The 13350-nt window shown below is 42.7% G+C and overlaps 1 protein-coding gene across 1 annotated transcript; it reads left to right on the plus strand.

Moving 5' to 3' along the window:
- Positions 1-360: 360 nt before the first annotated feature.
- LOC113750601 lies at positions 361-1332 on the plus strand. The gene is made up of 2 exons (XM_027294561.1): positions 361-618; positions 691-1332. Exons 1-2 carry the CDS (start codon positions 361-363, stop codon positions 1330-1332), a joined length of 900 nt encoding a protein of 299 aa, XP_027150362.1.
- The last annotated feature ends 12018 nt before the right edge of the window (positions 1333-13350 follow it).

The following is a 13350-nucleotide window of genomic DNA, read 5'->3' on the forward strand; positions in this document are numbered from 1 at the left end:
ATGTATTTTGGACTAGACCTCTTATTGGTTGTACTTTTGAGAACCTAATGTATGATGTGGATATTTGATGTACCTGGATGTTGTATATTTTGGGTATTGATGTAACTTTTGAAAATTTGATGTAAGGATTGGATAATCGTTATTATATTGTTAAGTTTGGAAGTTTTCCGTACTTTCTTACTTATCTAGTGTTGTTGAATAGTATTGTGCTAAGCTTGAACGGATATTGCCATGAGTCCTGCCGAGAGTTGGGCAGGCATCCCGCGGATACCCTCTGACTCGCCTTAGAGAGAAGTGGGGGCGTGACACTTTCTATTTTTAGTAATTTAGGGTTATTTGCGGTGGTGTGGTTGGGCCGCCATGGCTGCAGGTCCCTCCTCTTCGGGGGAGGGGGTGCCGCCTTCTGCTATGCCTCACGAGGGAGGTCGTATGTCCTTTGCAGATGTAGTATCCGCGAAGCCTAGTTTGGGTTTCCATGCAAAATCTTTTGCGTCTCTTTCCTCGACACCCATGGGTTCACGGGTACAGGCTGCTGTCTCTACTCATAGAGGTGAGCCAGCCGTGACCTTCTCTATGGAGGATATCATGCGCATGGCCTCGCTGTTTCAATATGCGCTGGTGGGCAAATTTTCTTGAGGTCGGCCGCTCATGGAGGAGATTTTTAAATTTTTTCAGACGCTTGATTTGAAGGACGAATTCTCGCTGGGGTTGCTGGACGGCAGGCACATTTTGATTTGGTTGTCAAGCGAGGCAGACTACTACCGAGTATGGGCTAGAAATATTTGGTACATTCATGAGGTCCCTATAAGGGTGTTTAAATGGTCAATCGATTTTCATGTTGATAGAGAGACGCCTGTTGTTCCGGTTTGGTTTTCACTGCCGAAGCTTCCAGTGCACCTATTTCATAAAGAGTGCTTATTCCCCATTGTCTCGTGCTTGGGCAGGCCGCTCTGCGTAGATGCTACGACTGCGAAGGGGACGCGTCCGAATGTAGCTAGAGTCTATATAGAGGTGGATTTGATGAAGGATCTGCTGAGCAGAGTTTGGATTGCCTTCGGCGATAGGTTGGGTTTCTGGCAGGAGCTCATTCCAGAGAATCTGCCTAGCTACTGCGGGCATTGTTTTCACCAAGGGCACACCGTGGAAGAGTGTAGGGTGAAGAACCCAGGCCTGAGGGTGGAACAGTCGCGTCGACACCAGCGGGGGGTGGCGCTGCAGACGAAGGAGGGGCTGGTGCCGGCTCGGTTAGAGGGGAAGGTCGGTGAGGGCCACCTGCGGCCAAGCTGCGTCCAGGAGGGAAGGAAGGATGGGCTTGAAGGTGTAACCAAGTAGAAGGTCTCTGGGCAAGCGATTCGGCCAAAGGAGCTGTTAGCATCGGAGAAGACAGGTGTCAAGATTGGGGAGGATGAACAGCAACAACAACTCACTTTCGTTGGGCAAGTTGTTGGTGCGGCGGCAGCTTCAGACGTGGCAGTGGTGATTGATGGACTAGCAGGGGTGATGGTGGACGAGCAACGTTGTTTAGAAGGGGCTATGGTGGAGTGCGTCGCTCTTGTCTTGGGGTCGTAGGTCACGTTACACGCGACCTCTTCTGGCTTGCGGGCGCGACCTCCAGGGGCAGTGGCTATGAGCTCTTCACTGGCCAGTCATGTGCGCAACATGGCACGATGGAACTGGATGGGAGAGTGTTGGTAGAGGAGGCTATCCACCACATAGCAGAGCAGGAGATAGAACAAATTGCAGATGTGGTGTGTGCGGAGATGGAGGAGGCACGCACGGGTGATGGTTTGGGGGAAGATGGTGACGGGGGAACCACGCGGCAGCTATCATACATGGCAGAAGCGGGTAACCTTTCTCCATGGGGTACGGTGCTGAAGGAGAGTCTAAGTGAGGGGGAGACTGGTCCGCTGTTTGAAAAGCACCATCAGGGTCTCGATGACGCCTTCAGAATGGTCACGGGTAAGTCCAAGGGCGTGCGCGCGAGATTGCCATATGATAGGGAGCTGCGATTTACGGTACGGGCTTCACAAAATTCCTTCCATCCTTTACCTTATGATTAATGAACTTTTTTGGAACATCAGGGGTGTCGTTAAGGCATCTCATTTTCGTAGGTTGAGGAAATTTGTTGTGTCTCATCATATCCAATTGCTAGTATTGTGCGAAATGCATGTTCAATTATCGTTAGCCGAAGAGTTTAGGGCTAAGTTGAAGTTTGATCATGTTCTTTCTCAGTCAGAGGGGTTGTTGTCGGTTTTCTATAACTCTCCTTTTTGTTGCTCCATTTTGGGTGAGGGTAATCAATTTTTATCCTTGTCTATACAACATCCTGGTTTGGTGAGCTCGATCTCCTTCTCGGCGGTACATGCTGCTTCTACTACGGAGGAACGGAGAGCACTTTGGGCAGGGTTGCTCCAATGCAAACCATCGTTGGGTCCTTGGCTGATGTGTGGCGATTTTAATGCTATTATTGGTGAGGAGGAAAAGAAGGGTGGACGGCCTTTCACAGTGGCGGAGGCGGCAGACTTGGTGGCCTTCATGAGTTCCGCGGGCTTGGTGGATGCCGGTTTCTCAGGATCTCAATTTACCTGGTGCAATAATCACCGGGGTCGTGCTAGGATTTGGAAATGATTGGACGGGCTACTGCTGAATATGGATTGTTTTGACGTGGATTTGTCAATTGGGGTTACTCATTTGGAGCGTTATCCCTCCGATCATGCGTCTCTGTTGATATCTACTGCCACTAGGTTGGATGGTAAACCCCGTCCTTTTTTATTCATAAATGCTTGGGCGGTCCGGGAGGACTTCCTGGGGGTGGTAAGAGATTCATGGGAGCAAGAGTGTGGTGGGCCCCCGATGCATGTGCTCTGCTCAAAGTTACAGCGGCTGAAGCGCCATCTTCAATGTTGGAACAAGAACTGCGTGGGAAATTTCTCCGACAATGTAGCTAAGGTTGAGGAGGTGGTTGGAAGGTTGGAGAGAGGGTTAGAGGCAGGGGGTCCGAAGAGGGACATGAGGAGCTGCAGGTGGCCCGGGCTTCGTTCAACCGAGCACTTGCCTTGAAGGAGTCATTGCAGAAGCAAAGGGTGTGGGTCAAATGGCTGGTCTTAGGGGATCGGAATAGTAATTTTTTCCACTCGGTGGTCAAGCAACGTCGTATGCAATCCGTGATCCATCGAGTACGGAAGCCGAGTGGGGACTGGGTCGCGGAGGATGCGCTTATTGGAGAGGAGGCGGTGCTGTATTTCTCTTCCTTTCTTTTTCGAGGATGCCCCTGGCATGAGGGATGTGCCTGAGGTCATCCCTCGGCTAATATCGCCGGAGGACAATGATTGTTTGGAGGAGGTCCCGTCCTTGGAGAAAGTGCGACAAACGGTATGCAGAATGGATGGGAGTAGTGCTGCTGGTCCTGACGATTTCACCGGGAGGTTCTTCTCCGCAGCTTGGGAGATAGTGGGAGACGATGTGTATACTGCGGTCCAGAGTTTCTTTTGCAGTACTGAGCTCCCAAGGCGGGTCACCGCTACCTCTATTGTATTATTGCCCAAAGTACAGAAGCCACAGGAGTTCTCACAGTTTCGGCCTATTAGTCTATGTAATTTTTGTAGACACCAAATTTCTTTAAAATTATTTTATTATTTTTATTTTTAGTAATAACTACTATCTATTTTTTTTTATCTCATGATTTTTTAAGGCACTTTTAGCATTTTATAGCATGTTTAATTATTATTATTATTTTAGCTTTTTATATTTATTGTTGCTCATTTAGTCATTTGATTTATTTTAAGACTTTTTAGTATTGAGATTCGTCGGAAAAGAAAATGGTTCAAAAAACATATGTTCTATTTCTTTTATATTTAAGTTTATTGTTTGATAATTGGAAAAAGAGGAAAAAGGAAAAATCCTCACAAAAATTAAAAATTTGTTTTAGCCCTTTAGATTTGGATTTAAAGCACTTTAATGGCAATAAATTTTCTATTAAGAATTAATTTCTGTTGTTTAAACTTGAATGAAAAAAAAGAAAAAAAAAAGAAAAGAGGACACGCGCTATTTCCTCATTTTTACAGGCTTCGGACAACACAGAAAATTGCAGCTGGCCATTTCTTCCATTTTTTTACTCATTTTCCGTTGCATTTTTTTCCTCCAAGTACTCTCAGTACAATGCCAACACATCTTGGTGTTAAGTTCCAGAATCAATGCCCATCTAAGGGCCCAAATTCTTGCCAAAAATGCAGCTCCAATCTCCTCCCTTTGTTCTAGGTTTTGGAGGGTTTCGGCAGCTATAAAAGCTGAGGATAACAAGCAAAGAGGGGGCACTTAGTGACGGCGGGGAGGTTGAACAGCGGCTAGGTTTTGATAGATAAAGAAACTAAGGGAGCGAGAGAGAGCCGGGGGGTTGAGGAAAAGAATAAGGAGGGAATGAAAAGGGGACGGCTGGAAAATCTGAGGGAAGGTAGAGTAGCGTAGAAAATGAGAAGCTTTCGACCAAGAGGAAAAACAACGAGAGAGGTAGGCAGCTGAGAGTGGGTCGGCTAGAAAGGAAAAGAAACGACAAAAACAAGGGATGAGTAAGTCAGAAACCTACGAGTAAGGAAGGGAAAAGCTAGGAAAGCCGGGAGCTTGAAATAGAAGAAGAAAGGAAGGTCGCTGGGGGGTTGTTTACGGCTGAAGAAAAGCTAAGCTAGAAGGGTTTCAGCCGTGAGGACGAAAAGGGATTTGGAGTTGGAAGGAGGTAATTGCGTCATCATCATCGCTCTTCCATTGACGTTCCTTTGAAGGTTTGGCCGAATCATCCGAGCCCTTTTTCCATTCCTTGATTAAGGTATCGTATTCGTCTTTTAAAGTTGAAAGCTTTTTTCTTTAGTTGTTTGCTTGTATTTCTTTGCTGTTTACTGGTTCTGTTTTTGCTTCAATATGACTGATGGTTTGTGACGGCCCCACCTCCCCCTAAGGCGAACCAGAGGGTTCGGCGGGCCGCCTGCCCAACTCTCGCCGGGACTCAGTCGTTCACTACATTCCTCAAACAGATTACAAGATAAATCTCAAATATTACATCACATTCTCCAATAATTACATGTCATAAGTGAAGCGGAAACGATTTCCAACTATACATAAAATGATTCCACATCCAAACGGTACAAAATATAACAATTCCAACTAAGCCATCCAATCACGTGAATAAGCACAACAAGTCCTTCCTTCGCCTTGAGCCCTGTGGAGGGGAATAAAATAATTTTGGGGTGAGCTAGAAGCTCAGCGAGTAACCAGAAAATCAGTAATCAAATCTGTTTAACAATGGTTCATTTCAATGATGTCGTAAATCAAATGATAAGTCTAGAAACAATTACAACGTTTACAAAACATTAAATATGGAGTATCAATAATTCAAGAAACATTTACAATGGAAAGCGATAGTAACATTCATTGAAAAGGATACGTTCGTTCTCCTGTCATTTCATTGCATTTTTGGTTTCATTCGTGCATTCATTCACCCCGTCCCTGGCTTTTGGCCAGACTCCACCAACCTACAAGGTAATACTCGAGTATACCGAAACGTTTACCCAAGTTCCTAGTCGCCCGACCGAGTCCGCTTCTGGCTCGAGACGACCGGTAACAAGGGGCAATGGCCAGTTCAGCCCAAAAGGCTTACATTCATGCGCAAGTAGCATTTAATCATTAATCATTAAAAATTTCATATTTATTTAGGTCGAGTGCGATAAAGTACACACTCGCCTAGAAAAACTCGTTTTAACAATCATTGAAAGCAAAATCAATAATAACAAGACACTGATATGCAAGCACGCATGATATGTAAGAAAACAGTTCCAAAATTAACTTTGGAAACAGTTCAAAAGTAAATAAATGCGGGAAAGCGGTTCAAAAGTAAATTTGGAAACAGTTCAAAAGTAAATAATGCAAGAAACGGTTTCATAAATAATTTTAGAAATAGTTTGAGGTCACTCACCTCCATGGCTCAGAAATCATCCATTAAATATCATTGCCTTGCTCAAATCCAAGTCTTAAATCACAAACTCAATGCAAACAAGTTCCTTCAAAGTTTGGACAGCACTTCCCCTGAATTTGCTTACTTTTCCAGCCATCATGGCTTCATTAATATCCTCAGCCAGTCCCAAAGGTACACACACAACAACAAGTTCATCCAATAGCCATTCAGCAAGCTCCAAGTAGTACTAGTACAAGTCAAGCTAGGGAAAAGTCCGGAAATGAAAGTTTAGCTCAAAACCAGAAAAACAGTTTTGACGTCATTTTGCGGTAATGTTATCAAAGGCGCTAAGATTGTCGGATGAAGGTAAAAGACCCACCGTTTTGAAGCTAAAAGACAGGGCTACAACAATGTAGAAGGCCACTCAGTCCAAATCCTAGTACAACTAGGTCAAAAATGCAAAATACCAAACCAGAACCTTAATTGCAGGTTTACAAATTACACTATGCTGTAATTAGTCCAACTCAGTCTGTACAAGTCCAAATTCATTGATTCCAAAGGCAGGCGGTAGCTAAGACATCAAGCTAAATTTCATAAGAAGACCTCAACAACCAAATCCAAAGCAATTCCAGTCAAAACAGCCGATTACAGGCGCAGTTCGGCCATCCTGATGAACCCAGAACAGCAATAGTAATTTCGACATTTATCACTCTACAATACTCTAAATGACTTGAAATTTTACAGGAATTTCAAACAAATCAATACCTACAACTTTCATGTTTTAAGAAAAGGCCAATTCGGCCTCTAACCATGAGATATAAAACCGGCCAGAATTGGGGATATAAAACCCTAACTTTCTCAAATTCCTTCCAAACCCAAAATTGCTTGCAATTACCAATCATGTACACCTACTAGAGTCATTACCCTTCATTACCAACCATCATAGATGACCACAACATCATGATCAAATTAAACCAGCAAAATCATCAATAAATTAAAAACTTCACCAATTCATCTCAAACCAAGAAATAAACCACAAATTTCAGCACTTTAGCTACCCCTAAGCACAACTTAAGCTTCATTAAGTGTAGGAGGAAGTTCAATCACCACTCACCTAGTAAACAAGAGAGGGAGAGTTGTAGGACACCTTAGCTTCCTTGAACACTTCCACAAAATCACTTACTAGCACCAAATGGAGGGATTTTATGGAGTAGAAACAAATTTAAGCAATTGGTTTGGATGATTTGCACTAGATGGAAGCTTGAAAATTGGAGAAGTTTTCTTTCTTTTCCTAGAGAGAGAGCCGGCCAAGAAGTTGAAGACAAGAATGAATTTTGTGTGATTTTTGAGATATTTAAGCAATTGGTCAAAAGTCAAGAAAATGAATAGTTGTCCTACAAGTGCCACCATTCACCAAGTGACACTTGTCACTACATTTAAAGCATTTCTATCCTTTAAGTCTCTCTCACATCAATCACATCTCATCCTCCACTTATCTCTTAACACCCGATAAATGTCAACCAGTATCCAAAACTTAACCTAATTGGCCGAATTTTTCCGAACTTTTCGCACTAGTGGGTCCCACGTCCGATATATATCCTTAATTTCTCAAAAACTAACCGATACTAGAAAATCATTTTAAAACTATTTTTGCTCATAAACTTTATCTGGGGAATTTTTCTAATAAAGAAAATGTAGAAAAGGCGGGCGATTAAATAAAATAAACCCTAGAAAATTAGAAAATTTCCGGGTTCTCAAACTCATTTTTTTTCGGGGCGTCACATGGTTCTTGTTTGGGTATCGATAAATCTGAAATTTGGGTAATGAGTCGGTATCTTGCATGTTTGTGTCTCGGCCGAAAGGAAATTGCAGAAAGTTTCCAACTTTGGTTGGCGGCTTGGTTTAGACTGAGTTTTGAGGTAGAAGTCTAGGGTTTTTCCTGCAAGCTAGTGTCATAAATTATTGTTTAAGTTTACGGCTTCTGTTCATGTGGTGAATAAGAGCAAAAACCAGAAAAATAGCACCCAATTCCAGCAAGTTGAGTTTCTGGCCCTTCGTTCGTTGATTGCCTTTTTGTCCTGTGGGTTTGTATATCTTTCTTTTATTCTGATTTTTTGGTAGTAATAGATATAAGATGCATGTTTTGTTGGTTGGGGATTGATGTGAAATGTTTGCATGTGGATAACGAACCTAGATATCCACAGAAAGCTTCCGAATAAACTTAGCAGGTTACAAGTTCATCCGCGTGTCGCAGGTTCCCGTTGCTGTTGTGTGCTTAATTTAGTTTTTTTAGACTGTTTTTCTTGTCTGCGTGGCGGTTACTTCTTGCCGGATATGGCTTTTGAATTGTACAGCCGCAGAGGCTGCCCTTTAACTCCTTATTGTGTTTAAGTTTTTGAGTTTTAGGGGGAGGATGGTACACAAAAATCTGCTACAACAAGCTCAAAGTTTTTGGTTTGTTGCAGCAGTACCTGCAGGCTTCTTTTCTTCCTGGTTTGTTGAAGTTTTAGGCTGTAATTCGTTGCATTCGAATTAGCGAGAGAGGATTGAAGTAATAGCTGCACTCTAAATCAGTCAAGGTCTTCCGTGTTTTGTCTTGCATAGGAGACTGCATTTTTTGAGGTTGAATTCTTTCATTTTTTATTTTTAAACTTGTTTGGATTGTTGGAAGTCTTGCTGGACTTAGCTTTTCCTTTTGCCTTGGCTTGCTGGGTGATGGTGATGCCATGTGTATGCTTGCTTACCATTCCAAGTAGCAAGGTATGGTATAACAAATAGCTGCAATATGTAAGTTTGTTGCCGCAGTATTGATGTTTCATTCTGGAAAAAGCTTCAGTTGCTTCAACTGAGCTCAAACCGTTGGAGCTTAATCTGATTCAAGCCGGTTTGGTTTTGATGAAAGTGACGTTGTATGTCTTTGACTTATGAGTCTGGATTCATTTAGTGCCGTTCTTCTTTGCTTCAATGAGAAACCCCAAGAACTGCAGAAAGCTTCAGTTGCATTGCCGAGAGTTTCTTTGAAGCTTTGCATGGGAAATCTTTAAAAATTGCCTTTTAACTCCCCAACTCCCAATTAACTCTGATTTGACCCAACTAATTATATGATTTAATCATTTTTGTCCCTTTAACATGCCATTTTCTCATTAGTATGTCTTAACATGATTCTTGGGTGGATTTGTTTTTTAATAAACTTTAGGATGTATTTGAAGTTTTGGTTTTTGTTTTCTTAGATTAATGGTTTTAATTTGGTTTAATATGGATTTTTGATGTTTTGTGGCTTAAACGTAGCAAAGTGGCATTTTCATGTAATTGGTGGTGGCTTTTAGTTTAATTCTGATAGGTTTTATATTAAGTCTTTGATTTTAATTTATTTCATTTTTTTAGTACCTCATCTTAGAATTTTTCTTATTTTTTTAATCAGGTTCTCGGGTACTTTTAATTTCTTGAACATACATGATTTATTAAGTGATTCCATTTCATGTTTAATTTTCATTTTTGTGTTTAATTCTTCGCTTCATGTAATTAATTGTTAATTAAAATGATGCCTTGACCTTTTTATTATTTTGGAGGGTAAATAAGTAACTCGTTCCATTAGAACCCAACTCAAGGGAGGTACACTCTATCCCTTATTTTTACTTTATTTGACCCTATGTGTACTTATGTGATTTATGTGTTTAAATTGCATGCCTTTGGGAATGTTTTTATTTTATTTATTTATTCGCTTTAGTCGTCTTAAGTTTCGTATATTTATTCTAGCGTCAATTTGGTTATTTAAAAGGCATTTAAATGCCAAGTTGTAATAGTTAGGTTTATTTTTTATTTATTTTCATTTCGCCCGTTAGATTGTAGTAGGCTTCCCCCGAATGTAATAGTTAGGGTTTTATTTGCTTTATTTGTTTTGTGTGTTTGCATGCCTATGTGTTATGTATTACCGCTTTCTTAGGGCCTTGCATCTAGATATTATGATTATGTGTTATGTGCTTATGTGGTATATGTGTTTACATGCTTCTAATTAAAGCTTTACATAATTTAGTTATAATTGACATGTGACGTGTTATCACACTAGTCCAACACTAGTTGTGATTCATTTCTCGATACCACGCTAGTCCAATGCTAGTTGTGGTTCCTTTGTTCGATTTATCACTAGTCCAACGCTAGTGAGAAAGTAGAAATATGGGCTAGTCCAACGCTAGACCCTTAGGAGCTCTTTGCGCGTTAGATCATGTTTGTATGATAAAATCACTTCATCTCATGCATATTTTTCACTTTTTAGGGCTTTTATCATTTTTGCATGACATTTCCCTTATACGTATAGCCCTTATCCCTAGTTTCCCTTATATGTATATTACTTGCCCCTTTTGTATGAAACATGACATTAGACTTGCATTTCATATGAGCATTAGAATTAGATTAAATCATTTGCTTGATTAGATTAGGGATACCCCTCGAATATGGGATATGGACGAGTTTGGCTTTCTAGCCTTAGCACGCTTGTATTCCCTCTGTTAAAAGGAAAAATTGAGTCACGAACATTAGTCCCCCGTACCCGACATGATGCACTCCTTTAAGACATGTATATTTGTATAATTATTTTATTTCTTTTTCATTTCTTGGAGTCTCATATTTTTGCATTATTCGTGACCTCTCCAAAGAGTCATTATTGGGCATCACAATTAATGTGATTGGCACCATTCAAACTTTGAAGAGAAATTTTGCCCCCCGATGCCCTCCTAGGTCTAGGGTATGCATTCATATAGTACATCCAACTGTGATAAATCTTAAGATTAAAACAAGAAAATCTTTGACTAAATCACGCAACTAGTCTTGGCTAGGTCGAAGGGGTGCCTTGGATTTTCATCCTTGCCTTCCCCTTCGTCAAATGTGACTCCCGAACCTTTTTCGTTGGTTTTCGTAGACTTTGGAGTCGTTTAAAAAGGGTTTTTCCATTTTTTTTCCTTTAAAATTTCATTTTTAGGTGACTTGGTACACCTTAACTCTATACCAAGTGGCGACTCCGATTTTTATTTCAAAAAACCCTTTTTAAACTATATTTTGGGTCAAATCGTCGTATTTTCGAGTCCCATTTAGACCCATATTTTTCTTCATTAAATCAAAATCCATTTTTTCCAAATAAAAATTCACTTTTTAAACCATTTATTTTTCTTATAAAAAATGGGGCGCGACAATTTTGTGAGCAAGATCTTCTCTAAGATTTTGGCCCGCCGGCTTGCACCTCTCTTGCCTAAGATTATCTCGCCGAATCAGAGCAGTTTTGTTCAGGGAAGGTCTATTTCGGACAATTACTTACTTGCTCAGGAGGTCATTGCGGGCATCAAGAGGAAAGCACGTGGGGGTAATGTCGTGTTCAAACTGGACATAACAAAAGCTTATGATAGGATGAAGTGGCCATTCTTGATACAGGTTCTGCGTGCGTTTGGCTTTGGGGAACGCTGGATCGATATGATTTGGCGGATTATATCCAATGTCTGGTTCTCCATGGTTATAAACGGATCGTTCTGTGGGTTCTTTAAGTCAGCTCGAGGGCTTCGCCAGGGTGACCCACTGTCACCTGCGTTGTTTATCATCGGGGCGGAGGTGTTATCTCGGTCCCTAAACCAACTTGGGTCTTGTCGGCGGTTTCAAGGTTCTCGATCCCTCGAGGATGCCCGTTTATTACGCATTTGGGGTATGCTGATGATGTTCTAATATTCTCCAGTGCGACGGCCTCCACCCTCCAGCTAGTAATGAGGGTATTGGAGGAGTATGAGGCATCATCCGGACAACTGATCAATAAAACAAAGAGTTGTTTTTTGGTTCCAGCCAAGGGAGGAAGGCCGCAGAGGAAGTCGATCCAGCAGGTCACGGGCTTCAAGCCTATGTCATTTTCCATCAGGTATTTAGGGTATCCTCTCTATTTTGGGCGGAAGAAAAAGGAGTATTTCGCTGGGCTATGCCTCGCTGTGGTAAGTAAGGTTGACTCCTGGAAAAACCAGTTACTCTCTGCAGGGGGAAGGATCATGCTTTTGAAACATGTCCTCTCTGCCCTTCTGATCCATCTTTTGATGGTTGCATCGCCTCCGAAAATGGTTTTTAAAGAGATCGAAGGGAGGTTTTCTAACTTCTTATGGGGTGAATCCGTGTGGGGGTAAAAGTTGCATTGGATCAGGTGGAAGGACATATGTGTGCCGATGAAAAAGGGGGTATGGTTTTCCGCCGTCTAGAGGATATTCACGATGCCTTTTCCATCAAGCTGTGGTGGAACTTCCGGTCCTTGTCATCTCTGTGGGCGACCTTCATGAGCCTAATCTGGTACACCGTGTGGGGGGTCGCAGGTATGGAGGAGGATGATGAAGGTCCGTCAACTGGCAGACAGGCACATCGGGTGGATTGGCCGTTCTGGAAGCTCAAACTTCTGGTTTGACAATTGGCTTGGGATAGGTTCGTTGTCTTCGCGGCTGGATAGTGTGTCGGATCACAGGGTAGCTGATTTTGTAACGCATGGTGATTGGAACGTTCAGCTCCTTCAACAGTGGGTGCCGCATGGTGTAGTCAAGGAGGTTGTGAGGGTTGCTCCCCCGGTAGGGCATCTGCCTGATTTGATGGTATGGAGACCGACTCAGTCGGGGCGGTTTATACTCCATTCTGCATTTCAATTAGTGCGTCGGCATGCCAACAGCTCCTTCATGTATCGCAGATTGTGGCACCCGGTGTTGCCGTTGAAAATTTCCTTCTTCTTATTACGACTATTGCGTGGGCGGTTACCTGTGGATTGCTGCCTATGGTAGTTCAGGGTTCATGGGCCGTCTAGGTGTGGGTGCTGCCCATCACCAGATATCGAGAGCATCGAGTATGTGTTCGCTAAGGGTGATATGGCGTCGTGTGTCTGGCGTTACTTCGGGGATCCAGTGGGTATATCTTGGTCCGGTTCATCGTTTTGTGTCCGTCTGGTAGCCTGGTGGTATGGAAAGAGGGGTAATCGGCACTTGGCCTTTGTTCACCATATTCTGCCGCTTCTGATTTGCTGGCACCTTTGGAAGTATAGGAACTCCATGAGGTATGAGGGGATTCAGGTTGGGTTCGACAGGTTGTGCATGTTGGTCATGGCTGACCTTGTGGAGCTGTTTGCTCTATACTTCAAGCAGCAAAGGTCCTTCCCGGTGGCTTGGGTGCACTTCTATGCGGCTATTTCCCGGTGGGTTCCTCGGATGTCATATTCGATAGTACGGTGGTTGCAGCCGCCAAGTGGGGTTCTCAAACTCAATACCGATGGGTGTTCCAAGGGGAATCCAGGAGTTAGTGGGGGAGGAGGGGTCCTTCGCGACAGTGAGGGTAAATTACTCTTAACGTTTGCCTGCCATCTTGGTCAAGCTACGAGTGTTCAGGTTGAGGTTCGTGCTCTGCTTTTTGGG

Source organism: Coffea eugenioides, chromosome 10, assembly GCF_003713205.1.
Source record: "Coffea eugenioides isolate CCC68of chromosome 10, Ceug_1.0, whole genome shotgun sequence".
NCBI classification, from domain to species: Eukaryota; Viridiplantae; Streptophyta; class Magnoliopsida; order Gentianales; family Rubiaceae; genus Coffea; species Coffea eugenioides.